Here is a 25761-nt window from a genome sequence, read left to right as displayed (position 1 = left end):
ATTCCCAACTGCTCCCAGTATTTTCTTGTAAGAAGTACTAGTAACATACTCCACTGTTAGTCCTTTTGTATTGTTTGCCTTCTGCCCTCAGTAATAAATTTCTTTACGTGTTTATCTGGGGAAAGTGATAGATTTTGTATTATCTGTTTAATTTTTAAATTTCTCATTAAATTCTTGATATGGTAGACTCCTTAAAAAATGTAAGAAAACTTTTTTCTAAAGAGCATTCCAGTCAGAAAAAATAAATATACAGAAACCTAGAGACATGAACCAACAGGATGTGTTTGGAAACAATAATAGTTTAGTATTTCTGGAATATAAAATCACAGGAGATGAGGCTACTGACTGCCCCAATTTCCAGGAAGCCGAAAACAGACTCCATATTAAGGGACATGTAAAATGGAGGCCTGTATTTGCTTTGCCTCCCCCTTAAGATGCACACTTATACACAACTGACCCCCACCCATTCCAGGACAAATCTATGGTCTATCTGTCTCTACTTGTCCCATGTTTGTTCCCAAATGCAGAAAAGGCATAGCATGGGTCACATTCATCATTCTGTAAATCCCAGCAGACCTCAACCCACAAAGTACATTCAAATAACCTAAAGAATTGTTTTTAAACCCTTATAATGTTTCGAGGCACCTGGGTGGCGCAGTCAGTTAACTGTCCAACTTCTGCTATGTCATGATCTCGCGATTCACGAGTTCGAGCCCTGCATCAGGCTCTGTGCTGACAGCTTAGAGCCTGGATCCTGCTTCAGATTCTGTGTCTCCCTCTCTCTCTCTTCTCCTCCCCCACTTATACTCTGTCTCTCTCTCAAAAATAAATAAAACATTAAAAAAATTAAAACCTCATAATGTTTCTTGACTCATGCAGTAGTAAGAATAATGGATCAGCTAGAAATATGGGTTTCCACTGAAAACTAATAATAAAGGGTGGTGGCTTGGACAGATTTCAAAGAGCTTTAAAAACTGGGCAAAACTGCTGAGACTGTGCAAAAGACAATATAAGATGATATCTCTCCAATTAGAAAGTAAGATTCTTTGGTTATGGATTGTATTTTATATAATTTTAGTCTTCTGAGGCACCTACTGCAATGTTGGGCACAAGTGTGTGCTCAGGAACTTTTTGAGTTTTGGTCAATTTGTTTAAATACTAGACTAAAAGTCTGGTGGCCTTATGTCTACTGTGGGCAAATCACTAACCCTATATTGTCCCATTTCCTAATTTGTAAAAGGAGGACAACTGTCCAATAGCACTTATAGCAATATTATGAGGATCTAAAAGCTATTCTGAAGTTAAAAGTGCTCAAAAACATAAGGGGCCAAGGCACAATTATACCATAATTCTGTCTCATAAATACTTTTTAAATGAATTGAGTTATTAAACTTCTACTTTTTGGAATAAAAACGTATTCTAAGCTAGTTAGGGAAAAAGTACACTTGTTTTTGCAATGAGTGAGCCCCAGAATGAGTAAAAATGACATTTGGATCTTTGTAATTCATGTCATGTTAATAACAGATATCATATGTTGAGTGCTCACCGTGGGAAAACACTGTTTGTAGGGTTTTACAATGTGTTGTCTCCCCCAGTGCTTCATACCAGGAGATAGATATTATTAGTCTAATCTTACAGATAAGGAAATTGAATGCAAAGAGTTCAAGTAGCTTGCCAATGTCACACAAATAGTAAGGACTGATCCCAGGCTAGAATACAGGCAGCTGGCAACACAGTCCATGTTCTTAACCATTACACTAAATCTCCTTAACAGTGCCTGAAAAAATAATTTCTTTGGCATTTCTTTAAAATGAATGTATTGTTTATTAAAGAACTAAGAATAGATGTCCATTATAGAGTTGGTCTTAGCTACCAAACCTCTTCACTGGGAATAGGTTAATGGCACAGCCACAAGTGCCTGAGTCCTCTCCCTCAGTCCTGGAGTATCCTCTTTCTTCTGGAATGGCCTGCATGTTAGACCGATCTGCTGCTGCATCTCACACTGACCTGTGGAACTCTAATTCTAATTACAGAGCACTTATTCTGTTAGGCTATGGTTACTTCACATTGTATTTTAGGAAGACATGCTTCTGAGTTTAAGGCTTAAAATCATTAGGAAGCACTTCTATGATTGCACCATTAGATTATGAAATCTTTGAGAATAGGAGAAACACTAACCAGGTCTTAGTCACCTTAAGGCCATAGCATATACAAAATGTTTATTAAATGAATGAGTAAATGGGTAATGAATATTTGCTTCTAGACTTCCATTTGCCCTCTCATTTATAACATCTGTGTTAAAATAAAACTTATTTGCAGCTTTGCTGATATTCGTTCATTTAATACTTTTACCTTTACTGTACTTGGGTTAAAGAATATGTGACAATTTCCAACCTCAGCATATACTGCTCAGCAGATTAAATTTGTACTAACACAGAAAAGTCTACAGTGAACACCTTACGTGGCAAATGATCCTTTTTTAAATGTACCTGAGAGCAGGGATTAATCCGTTTCATTTACCAAAGTATAGCCCACATTTAGCATAGTGCCTAGCCTATAGAAGGTGCCCAGTAAATATATGTTAAATAAGGAAATAGGAAGTCTCTGGTTAATCTTGAATCAAAAGGGATAGGTACCAAGATTGTTACAAGTATCCAAATTCATGAACACCATGATAACATAATGTTTCTCATAGAAAAGCATCACACAAAATATCTGGGGATATTAGGAATCTCTGCAAGATAGATGCGTATGCCCCCAACTTTTCTTTCTGTACAGTTTCTTCACAAATCCTCATGGTCTCTGATGTAGCAACTATTGCCTCCATCCTGTATTACAGTTTCTCCTTTAGAAGACCTTACCACAAACTTAGATAAATGGACAAGATTCCTGCTCTAAAATAAAATAAAATCATGTAAATTTTAAGTGTCCCTTTGATCTCATCTCTTAAGTTTTTTTTCCTTAAATTCATTGCCAATCTTCTTGAAAAATAGATTATACTCACTGTTTTCCCATTTTCCACTGCTTAGTCACCTTCAAACATCCCCTTTCTGTTTTTTTCCCTAACTTTCTCTCTGTCAGAAACCATTGACGTTCTCTTGATTGCCAAGTTCAGTGACCCTATCTCACCTGTTTGTCTGCAGTATTTCCTAATTCTTTTTTTTAAATTTTTTTAATGTTTATTTATTTTTGAGAGAGAGACAGAGTGTGAGTGGGGGAGGAGCAGAGAGAGAGGGAGACACAGAATCTGAAGCAGGCTCCAGGCTCTGAGCTGTCAGCACAGAGCCCGATGCGGGTCTCGAACTCACGAACCATGAGATCATGACCTGAGCTGAAGTCAGACACTTACCGACTGAGCCACCCAGGTGCCCCAATATTTCCTAATTCTTTAAGCTCTGTCATTCCCTGGCTTCCAAAAAATCCATGCTACTTTCCTCCCAATCATATAAGCTCTCAAATTGCTTATGAGAAGTCTAGATTCATTCTCAACTTCTCTAATTTGAAACCCCTCATCAAATTTACTGCCAAATCCTGTGGATTTTATCTTCTAAATCCATCTCCAATCATGCCCTCCGGCTTCCCATCCTATTATTTCATCTGTATTACTAGAATTACCATCTGAAACACATTGCCATGGACGGGGAAAAGGCAGTCTTGAATATATCGTAGGCAATTGCACCATCTTGATGAGATTCATTTCTTCTGTCCAATTCCCCAGGACTTAGCCCAGTCCTAGTCACATCGTTCCATGAAGTTTATGTCTTTTGACTCTATAATTTCTTGCTAGAAATTATCTTCTTCTTCTTCTTGCCACTCTCCACAAAATCTAACAAAACAAAATGATCTTTGAATTGAGATTCATGACTTTGTCCATGTATCGACTCAATAAAGATATGTTGTTGCTTTGTTGCTCACTATATCAGGCAACTCTTAATTCTGGAAAACCCTCTCAATTCCCCCCAAATATAATTGCTAGCTGCATAACATGAAATGTGTGTATTATACTCTATCTCTCTGTTGCGTATCTGTCTGTCCTACTTACTAATCTTGTGAGCAGCTTGAGAATAACTGTGGTTGTATATATCTTTGTACTTCTAGTAACAAGCACAGAACCTGGCACAAATGAGGTGCTGCATCAGTGGTAATTGGCATTTTATAAGTTAATTATGCTTTTCATGAATACATCCATTTTTATCAGTTATATATTCTAAAAGTATACAGATAGAATAAATCAAGCAAGACTCTTCTTCCTAAGTCAAGTTAAGGAAGCAGTTTGCTTTTGGATGCAGCTTCTCCTCTCCGGGGAGGTGGCAGGGAGGAGAGAAGGAGGAGAAAAGAATACACTCAGAATCTCATATAATTATCTGACAGATGCTCAGGAAACACTTTGGAGAGTCCCATCTGGACATTGGTTGGGGATGTCCTTTCAGCTCTTGCCTATTTCCTTATCCTGAGCTATAGTTTCTCAGGGCCATGATCTTTATGAGACGACAACTATTCCAGCCAGTGGATACGCAAACTCCCTCTTGCTTACATCGAAGTGTTTACCAGGTGGTGCCAACTCTATGATTCTTTGTCTACTACACATCCCCACCAGCTCTGTACAATGTCAGACCTCCATCATCTCTCAGCTTTAACTGCTGCCACCCCGACGAATATTCCTCCTCACTCGTCTAGTATCCACATAATAAGTCATCTTTCTAGGAGGTAAACCTGGTCAAAGGTCTCCCCTCTTTCTAAACTTTCAGAAGCTGCCCCTTGCTTACAGTCTATATTACTTAACATGGCGTATGAATCCTTGCAAAAAATGACTCTTAGTGACCTTTCCAGCCTCACATAGTAGTACCCTCCTCCCCTCCCCATCCGAGTACACTGCTCTTTTGTTTCCTAAAACTCCCCATGCTCTATCAGGTTCTGATCCTTATGCCTGTTCTCTCTGTCTAGAACACTCTCTTACCCCCGCCTCTTCACCTGCCACACCCCCATCCAACTCATCCTTCTGTCCCAAGTGTTATTTCCTTCTATTGTAACCTTCTTAGACTGAATTAGGTGGTGCTCTCAAGATCCTCTACATGAATCCAATTACCGTGTGTGACAGTTGTTTGCTTCTCTGTATCTTCCATCTGATTGAACCCATGAGGGCAGGTATTAGGACTATTATTGTCACTATTTCATTCTTCAGGCCCTAATCTTGTTGTGCACAGACTAATATTTTTGGTAGTTGAAAAGGTCAAATGTTAGCAATTACAAATATTATAAACTATATAATACTATTATGAAAATTATTACCATTTATCAGGCAAGCACATGCCAAGCATTTTCCATGTGTTATCTTGTTCAGTCCTTATAGCAACCATGTGACGTAAGGACCATTTTACAAATTAGAAGCTAAAGCTTAATGAGGTGAAGATAATTACCAAAAGTCCGTAAAACCAGTAATTGCGATTCAAACCCAAGCCTGGCTGGCTCAAAACAGGACTCTTAACCCTTTCATTATAGTTATACAGTTCCTCCCGCCAGTAGACACTTATTAAATATTTGTTAAATGTTATCATTCATCATTAAAAATTAATGTCAAAAGAACGCTAGAGACTCTATGCCCATTTCAGCAAAATGAATTTAACAATGGAAATTACTCATTTGATTTACAACTTTGACTTCTAACTTGGGAATTATAAATGCAATTTTGCAGACTTTTTTGTTTGTTTGTTTCTAACTTATTTGTATTGCAAAAATTTTATGTTGGTCCAATATATGATGAGATGTTCTATTTCTTTTGTTACCTTATATCTAATCATCAATACAAAGTCCATGTTTGACATACTTTAAAGCAGTATTCGGAGTATGCTAGAGCTATATTCCTCGACCTTCCCCTCTACCTTGGTGAAAAATTTGACTAACACTGGATTTCACAATTGATAAGAACAAGTTAATAATTAGTAAATATGAAAAATGCACTGAAGACTGTCCTTCCAATATACAGCTGGATGAAGAAATCATCTGGGTTTTAGGGATGATGTGGGAATTAATGGACTAATATTTGACTTTTCCAGCTTCTCTGTGGAAATGCTAAATCTCAGGACATTGTATTTTTCTTTGATATTGTTGCTTTGTTGAGAGTCTTTAATAGAGGTCATTTAAATTTTTAATATGCACAGTGTACACAATGAAATATTAATACTAATATTTTTGACGTTGTAGAGCATCTCATTTCTGTATGATTTAAGATATATATGTATAGATATTTAAGTACATATAAGTATATATAACAACAGTAAAATGCCCATCTTTAAAACAGTACATACCTAGCTTAAAAATAAGTATTTTTTCAAAAATAAAAATATATGTATATATACATACACATATTTCATGTCCTTTGACCCGTAAATTCCAGATTTATATTTTAATAAATTTTTCACTTATTATAAATTGAACTCCTTTTAAACCCTATAAATGAGCTCCCTATAACAAACCAAGTCTAAAATAAGAGCATAAACATCCTAATATCAAGTCAGGGAACAAGAAAAAAAAACATTTAATCATTTACTCTTAAAAAATATTGTGGAGTATTTTATTTGCTGTGCTTTGTTTTGCTTCACCCTCAAGGTCAAAATCATTTGCTATAGTAGAGAACATTTTTAAAAAGCAAGAAATGTTGCATAAATCCATTGAGGAGGGAAAATGCTCTTACCATCAGTGTTATAGTTATTAAGTGGTTATTGAATGCCCTGGTGTAAAAAACAAAGTGGATGCTTCAGATACGATATGGCCCCTGCATTCTCTCGGCTCACTTTATGAAGTCAGCCTGCCAAAAATACATGAACATTACAGGTCAAGGCAGAATTTAGCTTGAGAATCATGTGTGAAAATATACATATTTTCAAATAAATTAGCTCATTGAGAAATCAGTTAAATCAAAGGTTGATTAATGGCTTAATAAACACGAAAATAGATTTTTTAAATCGTCTGTTAATCTCAAAAACTGTAAGAACCTAATGCTTTATTATTTTAATGGTGAATTTCAAAACAAAATTAAATTTGAATTTAAAAACAAAAAAAGGAAAAATCAGTTGCACTCATTTTTGCTGTTATCCAATTTTTTTAGTATTTTATTAGAGATGGATTCTTGCCATCATCTAAAAATCATTTCCTTCTATTTTTGAGTAATTGTGTTATTACTCCAATGAAATAAAGAACTCAAAGCCAACAACTGATTTCAACAATGAAAAATACAAGAATATATTGATAAAGATACATAAAAATGGTTGTGAGAGTTTTAATACCATTCTCTTAGCCTGTGATAAAACAAAGAAAAATTAAATAAGGACACTGATTATTTGAATAATATAAGTAATAAAAGTAAGTATATCTTGAATGTATACATTATCTCAAAATTTACTTATGCAGGGTTTTCATATTTTCTTTTTTTTTGAGACTTCTTATTTTCAAGCGCTCGTGTATATATTTATATTAATTAACAATATACTAGATAGCAAAGTAAACCTCAATAAATTCAAAATAGAAGATATCATATAGAGTTATCATCTAATCACAAAACAGTTAAACTACAAATTAATAGTAAAATAATAGAAAAAATTCTAACAATTTGAAAATTAAGAAATTCCCTCCTAAACAAATATTGAGTTAAGGAGCAAATAAAATACATAAATAGCTGTTTGGAGAATAAGAACATTCTCCATCAGAATCTGTGGGATAGGACCAAGTAGTCATTGGATGTCTTAATGATGACAAGAATGATCAAGAAAGAATGAAAGAACATGACCAAAAACTTAGTTTGAGAAATTAGAATTTAAGCAAAATGAAGGGAATATATGTAGAGAAATTAATTAATTATCAGTGTAGCAGATGATATTAGCATAGCAGTGTTCTTAGAAAAGAAAACTAATAAAACACACAGAGTTTGGCATGGTTGGCAAGATCCTAAGATGACCCCGAAGACTCTTGCCCTTGGGTAATCCCCAGCCTATGAGTGCAGTTGAAATCTGATTATGATGAGGTACCACTCCTGTGATTATGTTATGTTTATAGCCAAAGGGAGATTATCCTGGGTGTACCTGACCTAATCAGATGAACCCTTTAAGAGCAGTTTTGTCCCACTGGTCATGTAAGAGTAATTGAAGGAGAGAGAGATGCTCTGGGGAGAGAGAGATGCTCTGGGTGGCTTGGAAGAAAGACTGCCTATGGGGCCTATGTGGCAAGGAAGTGTGGTGGCCTCCACTTACAGAATGGTTCAAGGCCATGAGCTAGCAGGACAGCAGGGACTTCAGCCTTAAAACCGCAAGGATATGAACTCTGCCTATAGCCCATAAGTTTGGTAGATCTTGAACCTCAGATGAGAACTGCATTCCCAGTCAACACCTTAGCTTATCCCAGTGAGACCCTGAGCACAGAATCCGGCTATGTGGGACCAGACTTCTGACCTAGAGAAACTGTGAGATAATAAATTGGTATTGTTTGAAGCTGCTAAATTTGTGGAAATTTGTTACACAGTAGTAGAAAACTAATACAAATGGGAAAAATTACATGTTAAGGAAACTCAAATGATTTTCTGTTTATAAAGTGCAACTGCAATCTGGTAAAAACACAAACACTCCGGTAGAAAAACAGGCAAAAGACAAGGATGATTGACAGAAGAAAAAAACATAACTGAAATGAACCTCAAGAATCTTTAACCTTCATTTTAATAAATTAATATTAAAGTAACCATAAAATACTTTGTACTTTTCGCTTTGGCCAATAAAAAGGGGGACAAAGTAGCAAAGGAAAAGAAACAAAAACAGATAAATAATGCAATAATTCACTATGCTGATGAAGGGGTTCTAGGAGACAGAAACTTAACTCAAATCTGAGAATATAGTATCTCCCAATAAATGTTTAGTGATTACATGAATATTGCACATAGGACTAGTACAGAAGCTAACTTAAAAGCCCAGTTACATGTTAATGGTTTCTCTGTTTCCAAGGTGGGAGTAGCATTTATTTTTGCTTCTCCCATCCTCGCTCAGAGATGATCATGGGATTTTTCTAGACACAGACCCAGCACCTATGACTCATCTATGCACAAAGCAGCCATACCCACCCTGAGCACTTACTGTGTATCTCTCCCTGAGTCCAGGTTTCTCCCTGCATTGCCTTCTTATCATTTTCAGTATCACATCTCTTTTGTATCATTTCAAATCCTAAAAGACTACAGAGTGGTAGAACACTACAGCAAGAACTTTAGAGATCATTCCTTCATTTTACGTGTAAGAGACTGGCCCAGGGAATTATCTGGGCAAAACCATACAGAAAGTGAGAGGTTGAACCCCCATTATTAGGGGCTTTCTTCCCACTACTATGGTCTGATCCAGGAGAGGGGTGTAAAGATGAGGTTGTTGGTGACCCACAGGTGACTAACCTAAAAAACTAGGTTAGCTTTTTTTTTTTTTTTTTTTTTTTTTTTTTTTAGAGCCAACCACATCTTTATTAGTCTCTGCAGCAGGGCCACTGGAGCCCCTACCTACAAGGGAATTTTAGCAGACACCAAAGAAATGAGGGGGAGTCTTTGTAGATTTTAGTCAGAAGGTGATTTGTCTTAAAGCATCATACCAGCTTCTGCTGGCAGGTGGATTGAAGAAAGGCTCAACTGAAGGCCATAGACTGTTTTAAAAGTTCTTGGAATGATCAGCTGAGAAATGGTGAGAATTACAGATGTGACCTGGCTGTGTAAAATAGTTTACAACATCTACCTACTTCATATGTGAATAACCTTGCAACATGATAACAATTCATGCATATTTTCTGCATGCATGCAAATAAAACAATGTACATAATGGGTACAGTGATGTGTGATAATGAAATATACACAGAGGCAGCACGTCCAATTAAAAATAACTTTTTAAAGTTTATTTTTGAGAGAAAGAGAGAGAGTGAGCATGAGAGGGGCAGAGAGAGAGGGAGAGAGAGAATCCCAAGCAGGCACCATGATCAGCACAGAGCCCAACACGGGGCTCGAACTCACGACCATGAGATCATGACCTGAGCCCAAAGCAAGAGTCAGACGCTTAACCATTGTGTCACCCAGATGCCCCTAAAAAGAACTTTTAAGTTAGGAGTTTTGAACCCTAACTTATCGACAGATTAACTGTGTATGTTTGCCAGGTCAATTATACTAGTTGTACCATCTAGGTCCAGTTTTCTAATCTGAATGTAAAGTTCTCCAGGGTCATTTTCCATTTTGATTCTTATAAGCTTCTAGTAAAAAAAAAATACAAAAACACAAAAACTTGAGAATAATTTATAAAATGTATTGTATTGGAAGTGTATGTCTTCCACATAGTGCAGCTTTCATGTTCTGCTGCCCACATAAGCATGGTTGTTGGTACTTAGCATAAGGAAGTTAAAACAGTTTACTTTTTTTCTTGAGAGAAAAAGAGGGGGAAAGGAGCATGTTTCTAACATAGTTCAGGGTAACATAATCAGGAGAGCGGTGGCCCATCACCTTCACGATATTCTGTTGGCTAGAAGGAAGTCACAGGCCATGCCCACATGCAAGGGTGGGGAGTATTGGAGGGCGTGACAACAGTGGCCAGAATTCTAACACAAACTCAGAATTCTACTACCACGGACTGCCAGGGAAGTATTTTTTCAGACATAAAGAAGAGATATTGTTGCATATCGCTTGTCATATTGCCAATCCTTTTTCAGGTCTTTAGACTAAAACCTCTGAAAGAGCTTTCATTTTCTCAAACCACAAAAATACTTTCTCTCCAACTGATATAACCTCCCAGTTAGGGGTGGTGTTAGTGACAAATTCTAAAAATGTTTTATTTTTGTTTTTATATCTCTGCGCATTAGTTTGCATACAAGTTGTTTTTATCTAGGATTCTTAGATCTTGGGAATTTTTTCCACCTATCACCTTGTTTCCATGGAAAACCATGTTACTAAATTCCATATAATCTTCCTTATTATTCACCCACACTTTTTTTCTTCCATTTTAGTATCTTCTTATTAAATTTGGGCATTCATTTCCCCAGGTTTTGATTCAACTCTAGTTTTTTAATACTTTGTAACAATTGTGGGCTTTTTTTTAATGTTTATTGATTTATTTATTTTGAGAGAGAGAGCACCTAGGTGTGCCCATGTGCAGCAGGGGAGGGACAGAGAGAAGGGGAGAGAGAGGATCCCAAGAAGGCTCTGCGCTGTCATCACAGAGCCTGACTCAGGGCTCCATCTCATGAACTGTGAGATCATGACCTGACCCCAAACCAAGAGTCAGAAACTTAACCGACTGAGCCACCCAGGCACCCCAACAATTGTGTTTTTTAAACAAATTCTTTCATGTATCATGAATGTGTAAAGCACATGATAATGGAACTGCTCTGCCTGGAACTTGCCTGGTTGGCCTTTATCTTCCTCCTAAGGTTGACGTCTCCATCTCCTCAGAACATAGGTTGGAAGCCTGTCTTCCGTAAGAATGACAGACACTCACCTTTTATTGCGAAATGAATGTTATACATTTACATGATTATTGGTTGAGAATTTAACTGTACAATTCATCATCTGCAAAAACACCGTTTCTCTAAATTCTGAAGTACGTCACTGACCAAGTAGAACTAAAAGCATTACATACTTAAGTTTCATCTTGGTGCCCTTCTCTCTTGTCTTTGTTAATCAACGGTCTTATGTTTGAATGAAAGGTCTTGGTGCCTTTATTTATTAATGTTTTTATGTATTCTAATCTATTTTTTATTTAATACATTTATTATCTAATTCATTAATTTTTAAATTTATTTATTAATGTTCTTTATTTAGCTCATCAGTCAAAACCCTCGTTGCCTCCCATGTAACACTTCACCTCAGTTTTTTCTGTATCTGTTTCATTTTGTTTGTTTTTCTTTCCTCTCTCACATTTAAATACTCCTTGATTTACATCATACGTAAACTTCTAAAAAAAAGCACTGACATTTCTCTCTGGTTAGCATCGTTTATCTCTAGTAGATTATCTAGCCTGCACCCACCTGTCTGTGGTTTGATCTTGCTAACATTCACTTGTCAGTTTATCCGATTTTATTTTGACTTGAAAGTTGGGGCAAATTTCCCTGACTAGTAAGGGAATCGGGGACTATCCTCCCATGATACGGCTTACCAGGCTTCCTTTGCAAAATGTTGATTACATAAGTTATTTAAGCCAAATACGAATACAATTTTTTAAGTCTAATTTGTTGGGCGCCTGCATGGCTCAGTCAGTTAAGCTTCTGACTGTGTTTCAGCTCAGGTCATGATCTCATGGTTTCATGAGTTCGAGCCCCGTGTTGGACTCTGTGCTGACAGTGCAGAGCCTGCTTGATATTCTCTCTGCCTCTCTCTCTCTCTCTCTCTCTCTCTCTCTCTCTGTCTCTCTACCCCTCCCCCGCTCATGCTGTCTCTGTCTCTCTCAAAATAAATAAAACTTAAAAAAAAAATTTTTAATAATAAATAAATAAATAAATATATAAAATCTAATTTGCAATCCTGTCCCATTCCTGAAAGGTACAGGAATTCCTTCTAGATCTCAAACATTAAACTGCTTCATCTTGAAAACTGATAGACACTTGCATGAAAATGTTACCTTAGGCCTCTTGTTCTAGCCTGTGCTATCATTGGCAGTTGTGCAGCATCACTTTGGCATGGGCCACACTTGCAATTTATCATCTAGGATTTCCAGTTTAGGTTTTTTCAAAAAGGACAGAGATTTTAAGAACCTTGTGAAGCAACCTGAATTTAGCGTCCTTCCAGAAATGCATATCCCCAGTACCCCCTCCTTTTTTAAAAAACAATTATTCACACCTAATTTTACAAGTTTTGTTTTCATTTGTATGTATATGGTTGGGGGAGATTTGCCTTTATTAAACTTATGCAATGAATTCAACTTAGTATTTATGGATGCAACAACAACTTTCTTTCACTCGTTTTATAAAATTATTTAAGAGTAAATTACACAATTACGCTAATCTAAAGTGGTACAAATTGATTTGAAAACAAACATAACTTATTTTTTGTTAATGTTTATTTATTTATTTTGAGAGAGAGAAAGACAGAAAGAGAGAGAGCATGCCAGGGAGGGGCAGAGAGAGAGGGAGAGAGAGAATCCCAAACAGGCTGCACACAGAGTCTGACAAGGGACTTGATCTCACCACCACAATATCAAGACCTGAGCTAATATCAAGAGTTAGATGCTCAACTGACTGAGCCACCACGTGCCCCCAAACATAACTTATTCTTGATAAGTAAACAACTCTCCTGATAAAAGCAGTAATGCACAGGTGTGATACAATAGAACCAGCTGAGCAATTCCAGCACACCAAGCATATCAGTCATTGTGTTTTACAGAGAATGCCAACTGTTGTTAATGTAGTAAGCCAATTAGAATAAAGGGAGGTTAGATTTAAAAAAAAAAAAAAGTAGTATGGGCCCAAAGTGTTGTGCAAACAAAGTGGTAAAGGGGGTTTAGATGAGAGTAATTATTATTCTTCCACAATGATGGGCAAAAATAACCACTATAAGCTACAGCCAGAAAACATTAAGAAGTTCACCTTGACTAAAATTAAGCACAGCTACTGTGAAGGATAGATTTGGAAAATTTGGTTGGAGTGCTAAGTTGGAGACAAAAAGCTTCATCTGGCAATAAAATATGAAACAGAGGTATTCATTCACCAAATATTTATTGGGCACCTAGCATAGAGCAGGCTTCATGGTCCACAAAGTTCTAGAATTACGTGAGGCTAGAATGAGGGTGATAATTATTATGGATAGCTTTCCAAAGAGGTGACAAGGATGAACAGAAAGCTCATAAGAATTCGGAAGATGAGAATGAGAGAAGGGTTATTTCAAAAGTGAAATTTAACAAATTTGACTATAGATTACTGTCAATATTGGAAAAGAGTAAGAATAAATGAGAGTTGGAGGCCGTTTGTTCAAAGAATGATACTACAAACAACCAGAATCAGAAACTTGGTTAAAGGAGTAAGTTTAGGGGGTGCCTGGGTGGTTCACTTGGTTGGGCATCAGACTCTTGATCTCAGCTCAGGTCTTGATCTTAGAGTTGTGGGCGCAAGCCCTGCATTGGGCTCTGTGCTGGGTGTGAAGTCTACTTATAAATATAAATAAATAAATAAATAAGTCATGACTTTGAGAGCATGTTGATTTTGAGTAACATTAGGCACACTTCTACTTTCTTAACAGTAGTTCAGGCAGACTGTAGAATATACTTACATTGCTTGACAAGTGTTTGGAAACTAATTTGTAAGCATCTATAAAATCATTGTCTATACCTAGTAACTGGTACCATATACAAAGTTGAGTTGTCAAACAATAGATTATTTTATTTATTTTTTTTAAGTTTATTTATTTTTGACAGAGAGAGAGAGAGAGTGCGAGCGTGAGCTAGGGAGGGGCAGAGAAAGAGGGAGACAGAATCGAAGCAGGCTCCAGTCTCTGAGCTGTCAGCACAGAGCCTGTCGTGAGGCTCAAACTCGCGCTATGAGATCATGACCTGGGCTGAAGTCAGATGCTTAACTGACTGAGCCACCCAGGGGCCCCAACAATAGCTTATTTTAAAGAATATTCTTAAGAATAAAGTTTGATGTATTGGCAACAGCACTCTCATCTGTAGAAAATCTGAACTAGTTAGACCTTTAGAAACTGTGCTAAAAAAAAAAAAGTAGCAATTTATTTTATCATCATCCAGGCAAGTCACCTCAAAGGGGGCTATTTAGGGAGCCATTGGGCATTTGATAAAATTAATTTCATGTTATGTAGGTTCACATCTTTTAATCTTAACACTCACAATTGCTCGTTGTAAATCTGAAATCTAGGTAACTAACAATGGTATTTAGTAATGGATATGAAGTTTGATATGGAGCCAGATATCTGGCATCATACGTGAAGAACTGTGATTGTTAAAAGGTAGATTTGTCCAAAATTCTTAAAGACTTTGCAAGTATTCCTTTAAAAAATTTCCCTGTGAGTTAAAGTAATACTATATAGCAAAGAGATTTATTATTGCTTGCACATAAGTTATTATTATGGCATTTGCCCTAGGAAAAGGATGTAATTAGTTTGGCAGATTTACTGTAAACAAAGAATCAAATAGAACTCATGTCTACAGCTACCAAAAAGCTTCCATGAAGATACTGAATACTTACATTACATAAAATTCCATTATATTTGTATTATATAAAATTCCATTAGTTTGTGGTGTTAACAGGTGTCTTCATTTTGTTTTAGTGTTTCACTTCAAGAGTGAATTGTAGATTCTCTTCACCTGTTAGACTAATCTTGCTATTTTGTTCTATGGATTATTTTCAGTTTTAAATTGATGGAAAAATTGTCAGAGTGTCAATACACTGTTTCGGAAACAGTGTGGTCACACAAATGACAGAGCATGGGCTTTGGGCTCAGGAATAATTCTCCTCAAATCTTGGCTTTCTCATTTACTAGTTATGTAACATTAGACAAGTTATTTCACCTGGGCCTCAGTTCCCTTATCTGTAAAATGAGAACAGTTATACCAACTTTCCTTACCCCTCACCCTCCCTCTGGGGCTTCTCTAATTCTTAGGAGAGTGGTTTGCTTAATACATATTTCTGATGGTCATTTGTAACTTCACAATATAATAATTTGATTTCATGCTTACATGTGAATTATGAATTTCTTAGTCAATCCGTCTTTTGCTCTAAACTTAAAATCTTTTCACTTCAAGGAGAATCCAACATCAGTTCATAGCACTAATCTTTTCTCCCTAGGCTATTACTAAAATTAAAGTGATTTACTTTTTATGTCTATCTCATGCACAGAAACTTAATGAAAGCAGTAGCTCCTCTGAAGGCAGCACTGTAGACATTGGCGCACCTGCAGAAGAACAGCCTGTAGTGGAACCTGAGGAAACCCTTGAACCTGAAGCCTGTTTCACTGAAGGTAAAGAAAATGACCCTCATGTTAATCTTCCATTTATAGAATGTGGGGTGTTTTTTTTAGCTGTGATCACCCAAGATGGATCATTCATAATATAATAGAACCTTAGTAGATCTATTTGAATTACCACTAATAGGCTAACAGTTTTCAAATCTATTGTTATTTTTGGTTATCTCTGCCCACTATGTGTAAAAGAGCATGACAATAGAGAAAAATATTTTAATGTGATAAAAACAAATGACTGATTTATATTTTTAAAAGTAAAATGGTGATTTCACAATAAGTGGGCATCTTTTTTATTTTTATTTCTAGAGAGAGGGGCATAGAGGGAGAGGGAGAGAGAGAATCTTAAGCAGGCTCCACACCCAGTGGGGAGCCTGTCGCAGGGCTTGATCCCATGACTGTGAGATCATGACCTGAGCCAAAATCAAGAGTGAGACACTCAACCGACTAAGCCATCCAGGTGCCCCACAATAAGTTGGCACCTTAAATACTAGTCAAAATTCTCGTACACAGAATTTGCCTTAAAATAGCTTTCTGGGGGTGCCTGGATGGCTCAGTTGGTTATGCTCCTGACTTTGGCTCAGGCCATGACCTCAGGATTCCTGAGTTCCAGCCCCGCATCAGGCTCTGTGCTGATAGCTCAGTGTCTAGAGCCCACTTCAGATTCTTCAGTGTCTCCCTCTCTCTCTGCCCGTCCCTCACTCTCACACTTTGTCTGTCTCTTTCTCAAAAATAAAAACATTAAAAAAAATTTTTTAAATAGCTTTCTGACAAAGTTCAATGAGCTGCAAATGCTAAACTGTATTTTTTTAACAAAATCACCATTTTCCAATGCTCACTGGATGAAGCAGGAAATAAGCAGTACCCCATACCTAATACCTGAACAGTTAAGCTGGTTGAGCCTGGTACAATATGGACAATAGGTTTAAGAGCTTTGTCTTCCCCGTGACTAGTATTTCCCATGGTCTGATTTTCTTGGGAATTTGAGTTTTAAAGATATGAATATAGTGCTCACTTCGGCAGCACATATACTAAAGATATGAATATATTTGCATATTCTCTATATAGTGATCTCTTCCTCATAGGCCTGATATACATTGTTTCCTTTTATTTCCTATATTAATTCCACATGTCACCCAAAGTCCTTCTCAAAACTACCTTCATCTGACCATGGTGTAAAAGAGATTATTATTCCTCTGAACAGGTATAATAAATATATGCATTTAATTCACCTGATGATTGTTCATATATTATCTTGTGAGTGCTTTCCTCTTTCTGTTTTGAACTGTTATATGTATCTTTACTGTCTTTTCTCCTCCCTGCCTTTCTTCCTCCCCTATCTCCCTCTTCTTCCAGCATACTTGACTTTTTCTTTTTAATTTTTTGTTTTTTTGTCTTGAGGTAGGGTTCCTGTGTTTATATCTTTTCTTGAAAACAAGAATGTAAGGTTCTTGGTAGCAAGGTCCATGTTCTGTATCTTTTGTTTCTTTTTGTCTTTTTTTTAAAAAAAGTGATTTTTTTTCTTTCATGATGCTTACAAAGGTATTTGCAGATATCTGTTGATTTAATTCTTATTTTTGAGTGAGTAAAGCAGTATAAAGAAGGAAATGACAAATCAAAGCAGAACCAAGCAACCGCATTTTAGTGGACTAAATTAAGTTGAAAATTATATGAGTTCTTTTAGGAGCACCACAAAAAAACGAAACAGTAACAAACATTGTCGGGAGAGATCTACATTACTATTCCATAACCTCCTTAAAAAGGAAGTTTTCTGGGGTGCCTGGGTGGTTCTGTTGATTAAGCATCAGGCTCTTGACTTCGGCTCAGGTCATGATCTCTCAGTTCATGGGTTGGAGCCCCATGTCAGACTCTGAGCTAACAGCACAGAGCCTGCTTGGGATTTTCTCTCTCCCTTTCTCTCTGCCCCTTCCCAGCTTGCATGCGCTGACTCTCTCTCAAAATAAATAAACTTTAAAAAATATAAATAGAATAAATAAAAACGAAGTTTTCTGTTTATTATTAATTTCTACTTTGAAGTCCTTTACTAGAGTGACTACATTTGTGCTTTACAAAGTTCTCTCTTGGACAATGACTTGAAGCAGAAAAAGCAGGTATTATTAGCCAGGGAACCATTTAAAGAGGCTGAATAATTTTCACAATGTCAAAGAGCACAGCTAACGAATTACTCCAGGCTTAGAGAATTATCCTAACAAGGTAGAGATGGTAACTGTAGTGAAAAGAGGAATCAGGGACATGTCAAAGAATATTATTGGAGGAGAAGTTACTTTAGCGACTCCTGTTTGAATATTATGCTTGCAGGCTGCGTACAAAGATTCAAATGTTGTCAAATCAGTGTGGAGGAAGGCAGAGGAAAACAATGGTGGAACCTGAGAAGAACATGTTTCCGAATAGTGGAGCATAACTGGTTTGAGACCTTCATTGTTTTCATGATTCTCCTTAGCAGTGGTGCTCTGGTGAGTGAACATTAAGCAAAAGTGGTACAATATTAAGTTTAAAATAATCTAATACTGATGACTTACTAATCCTTCTATTACACTGTTTTAGTATCCAATGCATTTTTTCCCAAACCCTCATTCTACATCCAATTTCATTTTCATGGCATCAGCCATCACCTCTGTTTGCCAAACCTTAAACTGTTATCTCTCCTTATGACTTCTTCCTTAAATATACATCATCTCTACATCCATCCAACCATCCATTCACTCACCCACTCATACCCACACACCCACTCTCTTCTACCTGTCTTCAACACATTTTTAATTACTCCCACATCATATCTTCCAGATTATAGACTTAATGTTTCAACTATTAATTTCTGGATTTATTTTTCTATGTATATGTATAATTTCTGATAAGCTATTTATTAATTTTTGCTTATTCTTAAATAGCCTAGAAAATTTATCCCTCCAGCTTATTCATTATAACCAAGGAATACAAATGCTCAATTACCCATATTTTAATAAGAAAGTAAACATGGCAACTTCAGTGTAAAGGAAGCCCTGTGATGGTATAACTTCTAAATTCTTACGAACCTTGTTTCTGAATGGCATTCTTATTATCTCTTTATGGACAGTCATTAAGTCCTTAGGGACTACTTCTCTGTCCCTTTTAAATTGTGTCCACTGTTCTTGCACTACTCAAGAAACAATGAATGTTGGTAACAAAAAATATTGGGCAGCATGCCTAAGATTGGTTTCTCTGTATACGAAGATGTTTTTTATATCGAATTAATTTATATTTTATGAAAATCACTTACAAAAATATAAAGCATAACATATAGATAACATTTTAGAAAATCACTGACGCAAATAGAATACTTAAGCCATAAGATGACTGATAAGATAGATGATAGATAGATAGATAGATAGACGACAGATAAAATGAGGTTGCCTAATTGAAATACAATTACTTAAGTTTCTTTAGCTTATGTTTATAATTAGAACATAAGCCTATAGGGGCGCCTGGGTGGCGCAGTCGGTTAAGCGTCCGACTTCAGCCAGGTCACGATCTCGCGGTCCGGGAGTTCGAGCCCCGCGTCAGGCTCTGGGCTGATGGCTCAGAACCTGGAGCCTGTTTCCGATTCTGTGTCTCCCTCTCTCTCTGCCCCTCCCCCGTTCATGCTCTGTCTCTCTCTGTCCCAGAAATAAATAAACGTTGAAAAAAAAAAATTTAAAAAAAAAAAAAAAGAACATAAGCCTATATTCTCCCGCACATTCTCTGATGACGTAAACTTATTTTGCATGTCACTTTAGACAAGAAATAGTCTTTTGCCCCTGAAACGAATGTGAGACTCAGGTGTAAAGTATAAAGAGTTCATATTAGAAGGACACATATTGCAACATAAATGGGAAATATTTTCATCTTGTTATCATGGTCATGCTACATCTCTGCTAAGAAACATAAACTATCAACAAAATGTAGGGGAGGGCGACAAATGAGCCCAATTACGTAGTAAAATTGGGCTATGTGATGATCATTTATAGTTTCTGCTTTATGAAAAATATAAACCTTCACTTTTTATTTCTTCAACCTTTTAATGGCAAAAAAAATCAACTGGAGGAAGCATAAGAAATGAAACAAAAGAAATATGTAACTTCAAGTTAGGGTGGCACCATCCCCATCCCCAGGATATAACATCAGATGTTTCCTGAACAAGTCAAATTAATTCATGAGAATTATGCTTTTACCTCTTTCTTCTGGCTATAATATTGATGGAGAGTATAACTTTCCCCTGATCCATTAAAAGATCTTTGAGAGGGAAAAAAAAAAAAAACAAAAAAAAAAAACAAACAGCAATAGCTACTATTCCTCTGCCCTCCTAGTCCAACAGAATGTCATATGTATACATATAAAATCAGGGGAAATATGTTTATGATCAGAAAAATAGCTCATAGAGTATACTAGTTTTAGAAAGCTAAAATATATCACTTTTCTTTATAGGCATTTGAAGACATATATATTGATCAGCGAAAGACAATTAAGACGATGTTGGAATATGCTGACAAGGTTTTCACTTATATTTTCATTCTGGAAATGCTTCTAAAATGGGTGGCATATGGCTATCAAACATATTTCACGAATGCCTGGTGTTGGCTGGACTTCTTAATTGTTGATGTAGGTATCCTCCACATCTTTGTCTCACTTCCATGGTAGTTTGTCTAATCCGTATACTGATTCTAAAACAGTCAATCTCTGACCACTGTGCTGAGTTGACAGCATATGCTACTTAATAGACAGTAAACTAATTCACCGAATCATAGTGTTGTAGTTTTTAGAAGAAATAGGCTAGTTTAGTATTGGTTCAGCCTTGGGGGGGGGGGGTGAGGAAGCGGGTGGGGGTGGTAAGGAATTATGGTGGTTTTTGGGTATGTTGTTTAAATTCCTTATATTGTGAGTCAGATAGACTTGCATTTGAGTTCCAGCCCCATCGCTGATGGGTTGTGTGCCACTGAGTAAATTACTTGGCTCCTGACTCTAAAATGGTGATATTAGTACATACAGTAATAAAGGCACTCAATAAACACTGATGATGATGAGAGCTACCGTCACTTTTTAAAAAATTCTCTTTGATCTACGCAAAGTTTTTAAAGGGTAGATTGTATAGATGATACTCTGTTAGAGGCAGTAAAGTGTACAGACTGTAGGGAAAAGCTCTACTTCATGCAGCAACAGGAGTTTCCGTGGGATGTAGACTCAACTTGCAACAGGCCTGTAATGTACCAAACAGCCCTTCACAGAATTTACATGCCCAATCATTAATAATACTTCATCTACCCTAAAACAGGTGGCTGCCTCTGGAGATTTATTAATCAGAATGTTTCATGCTATCAGTTTGACATAATTTCAGCTTTAGAAAAGTGTGTCCGAAATATCGCAGACTTTGTAGGCAACAGTTTTATCCCCAAAAGATAATAAATGACAATAATAGATAATAGATAATAAAAGATAATAGATGACATAGTCCAGCAGGACTATGCAGGTTTGCTGTGGAAAGTATTTCTAGAGCTAAGTCACTCATAGGTTATATCTCTTTACTTCTGAACAAAGGCAAAGCCAGAGCTATTTAAAAAGCTTAATAATGTTACTGTGAAATGAATAAATTAAGAAAACCCTCAAAAGAATAATTGCTTCATCATTACAAAAGAAAATATTTCTAACATCGAGGTTTCAAGCATTAGAAGTTATATCATATTTCAACTCCCCAGATTTTTCACACTACATCTTAAATATAAATATAATTTTACCTTTTTGAAACTTCCTGAGCTTTGCTTTTCTCTATTATGATTATTGCATGTCTGAAATTTTAGTGAAAGACTGATGATTATATTTATTACTGTAATTTGAGTTTTTTAATTGTCAGATTATAAGCACTTTATTTTTATTTATTTTTTATTGTAGTTGACATGCAATGTTACATCAGTTTCAGGTACACAACATGGTAGTTTCAATAGCCTGAAATATATTTTAAAAAAATTCTATAGAGAATTTTGTCATCTTGCAATAAAAATATTTTTATTTTTCAATATTCTATTTTAATTATCTCATTAGGATCAGTGTAGCCCTCTTTAAAAAACATTAAAAAATGATAGCACATTTTGGACATAGTGTCCAATGTTTTTGAACCTGTCCTATACTAGGCACTTTCAAACCAAAGAAATTGTAACTCTGTTTGGATATGGAGTTTTGGTAAAGTCTTTTTTTAGAGAATTAGACCCTAACATTTTTATTTGTTAGTACTTGCATATTTCATACAAATTATGTAAATTCATTGATTTATTTATTTGGTAAAGATTTATTGTGGCCATTTTCAGCCAGGTAACCATGGCAGAAGCTATAAGTTAGCATAGAAAATTTTGAGGAATTTCATGATGGAATCACATGTGAAGTTATATTGTTTACATAAGGATAAACTTTAGGGAATTGAAAACAGAAGGTTTTAGCAAGACAAAAAAAAATCACTTTCAAAAATCAACTGTGAAATCAATGTGCCAAGTTACTGCTTTCTGACAGTTATCAGTTATAATTAGTTGAACATACAATGCAGGATTAAGATTTCACGCTTTTTCTGATACAATAGCAGTTTCTGTATTTTATTACTAACCATGCAAAACCCCAAATTCAGCAACAACTTAATAAAATAAAGGACGGATATGGGGTGCCTGGGTGGCTCAGTCAGTTAAGTGTCCAAATCTTGATTTTGGCTCAGGTCATGATCTCATGGTTCATGAGATTGAGCCCCATGACAGGCTCCACACTGACAGCATGGAGCCTGCTTGGGATTCTCTCTCTCCCTCTCTCTCCCTCTCTGTCTCTGTCTCTCTCTGCTCCTCCCCTGCTCTCTCTCTCTCAAAATAAATAAATAAATTTTAAAAATAAAACAAAATAAAGGATAACCAATGACATTTTCTTATACCTCAATTTCTTCCTTTTTTAAAATAATTTTTATCATTTTTCTAATTGCTCAACCAATTTATTAGTAATAAATTTAGTTGAATGTATTCAACTTATTTATTAGTTGAGCAATTAATAAATTACATGACATTTAAGGTTTTTTATTCAGCTAGATTTAATTAACATACTGAAAGCTACTTTCTTTGCATCAAACTGAAAATACTTCCTTAAAATTTTAAAAGATGCAATGATTTATCTTCTTTTAAAAATTTTTTTTAATGTTTATTTATTTTTGAGAGACAGAGAGAGAGAGAGAGAGAGAGTGTGTGTGTGAGCGGGGGAGGGGCAGAGAGAGAGAGAAAGACACAGAATCTGAAGAGGCTCCAGGCTCTGAGCTTGAACTTGCAAGCCGTGAGATCATGACCTGGGCCAAAGTCGGACACTTAACTGACTGAGCCACCCAGGGACCCCCAATGATTTATCTTCTAAGCAAAAATCATATTTATTATATTACATAGTAAATACTAATTGAATGATGATTTAATTTATTTATTTACTTACACAGGTTTCATTGGTCAGTTTAACAGCAAATGCCTTGGGTTATTCAGAACTTGGTGCCATCAAATCTCTCAGGACACTAAGAGCTCTGAGACCTCTAAGAGCCTTATCACGATTTGAAGGGATGAGGGTAAGGAAAAATGAAGGAACCTGAAGTATTACATGTAGTCAAAATTAAATTAAACTACATTAAATCAAATTTTATAAAAGGAAAACCCATGCATGCAAAAGGAATGGCAAATCCTTGCAAAAGTGCTACTTTATCATTTAATCTCTTGCATATTTACTTCTGGGTGATATGCAAGAGAATTTAGGCCTCCCTTGAAATGATACAATATCATTTATCTGCTGTGCTTATTAAAATGACTTTATTTCCTAATCCATTTTGGGAGTTTCCTTACAAACCTGTATACAAAAAAAGCAGCTGAACTATTAAAGTTCTAGGTGTAATAATATGATAATAATCAACTGAAGTGAATTCTACATTACATGCTTTTCATTTGTGATGAACTAAATTGTACTTAACAAGTTTTTTTGAAAATAATTGAATCACACATGTGCCTACGTATGAATAAAGGAAAAAAATTTTTAAATGTCAATTTTGTCTGTATAATGCCAAAGTTTGCATTATTTGAATAGAGTCAAGGGTAGATACTAAATATTGGCTGAATTTTAAACTTTTAAAAAAAGTTATGTTTAATATGGCCTCAATTTATAAATGCATTAATAATTTTAATTTATATAAATAGTAATAGTAGCTTAAAGATTATATGTAAATCCACACAATTTTTCAAAACTAAAAATTTATAACATAATGGACAGAAAATATCATTTTGATTCATTACTATAGATGATTCATAAATTAAGCATAACTCAAATTTCACTTGAGTCACACAAAATGTTATACTACTCCTTTTAAGGAAGGAGTTCAACTCAACCATTCCCAATGATTCATAATAGGTTAAAAATGTTGCCATTATTGACATACTATTTTCCATACCTTTTTAAAATTCATGAAGCATTGATGTATAAGATGCATAACATTAAAAAAATAGTTCCTTTTTTAAAAAAATCAAATATTCTTTTACCAAAACAAAGCTACTGAATTAAGTGTGATTCAAAAAAAACAAACAAACAAAACAAAAAACATTGCTTTTTTTTTTTCTGCCTAAGGTTTAGTTGTTTATGGAAACTAAGCTTTACTGAAGACTTCCATCTACATTGTCTAGGTTTGTTGATGGCCTTCTGTGTTCTTTTAAAATAGAATTTATTGTAAATGTCACCTTTTAAGAACGTGAGACTTGTCTTTAATTTCCCTAACATATATAAAAAAGTTTTTTTTCCTCATTAGAAACAATTTAACACAATATAATGCAGTCTTATTTTATTTCTCACAGAGATCTTCACATATTTACTAAAATGTAAAAGGAAATTCTCCCCAGGGTATGTAAACATTAAGTTTATTTTCCACTTAAAATGTCACTTTCTTTTGTTTCAGACTGGCAGTTTCAGTTCTTGAGAAAAGTATTATTTTTATACATTCTAATTGAAATCATATTGCCTGAATCAAAGTAATATCTTTTGAAAGTCTTCCGAAATCTGAACAATGATAAGTATTTGAAGCTGTTATAAACATTCCAAATTTAACCTTTTTAAAATGTATTAAATCCATGATCAAATGGCCAGATGTTCCCATGTTGAACACTTTATTTCCATTAGCAATGTTGGTCCTGTGGGTCTATGTTTGATTTTTACAGAAATAACCTTATCTCTAATTATTGATCAATAATGCTTTTTATATATTATAAGGAGAGGTTGACTTTTGCAACTGAGAATTTTAAAAACATAAACTTCTTATTGATGCTGATAGGAGATGAACTCAGCATTTAAATTATAGGATTTATGAATGTAATTCCTTGCCTCGTAATGACAGAATATACACAACCCTAAAATGGCTGATCATTTCAACACGTGTTTGGCATTGTAGAGACAAAATAACCCGATTATTAATTCTATTTTTGTGCTTCTGGTGCTTGGATTTTTTTACTTTGTAAAAATGTAAATATGGATAATGGTGAAGATAGAGATAATAATGATGATTATATTTGGGAAGTGATATTTCCCAGTGTGAATACATTCAGAAACTCTCATTTTATTCTTTTCCTTAGCAGCATAAAACCACAATAGCTGTGTCAGAGTATAAATCAAGCACTCATTTTATTTCTGTTGATTTGTCACTTTTTCAAGCATGTGCTTTTATGCAACATTACCAAACAAAGCATGTTGTATAGTGCTTGATAAGAAGTTAGAAAGGAATAAATTATCATCACGTT

The 25761-nt window shown here is 35.4% G+C and overlaps 1 protein-coding gene across 1 annotated transcript in view; it reads left to right on the top strand.

The window, feature by feature from the left end:
• The window catches only part of LOC115521495 (sodium channel protein type 1 subunit alpha), a 149168-nt gene that overhangs the window by 105207 nt on the left and 18200 nt on the right, over window positions 1–25761 (top strand). Inside the window, exons 18-21 of the mRNA XM_030326768.1 lie at window positions 15838–15958; window positions 18278–18432; window positions 20420–20593; window positions 23436–23558. Of these exons, the coding sequence (XP_030182628.1) occupies window positions 15838–15958; window positions 18278–18432; window positions 20420–20593; window positions 23436–23558 (573 nt within the window). The remainder of the gene's footprint in view (window positions 1–15837; window positions 15959–18277; window positions 18433–20419; window positions 20594–23435; window positions 23559–25761) is intronic.

The sequence above is a fragment of the Lynx canadensis genome, chromosome C1 (assembly GCF_007474595.2).
Source record: "Lynx canadensis isolate LIC74 chromosome C1, mLynCan4.pri.v2, whole genome shotgun sequence".
Classification (NCBI taxonomy): Eukaryota; Metazoa; Chordata; class Mammalia; order Carnivora; family Felidae; genus Lynx; species Lynx canadensis.
Note: the sequence above shows the minus strand (reverse complement) of the source record. Positions and strands in the feature narration are given on the sequence as shown.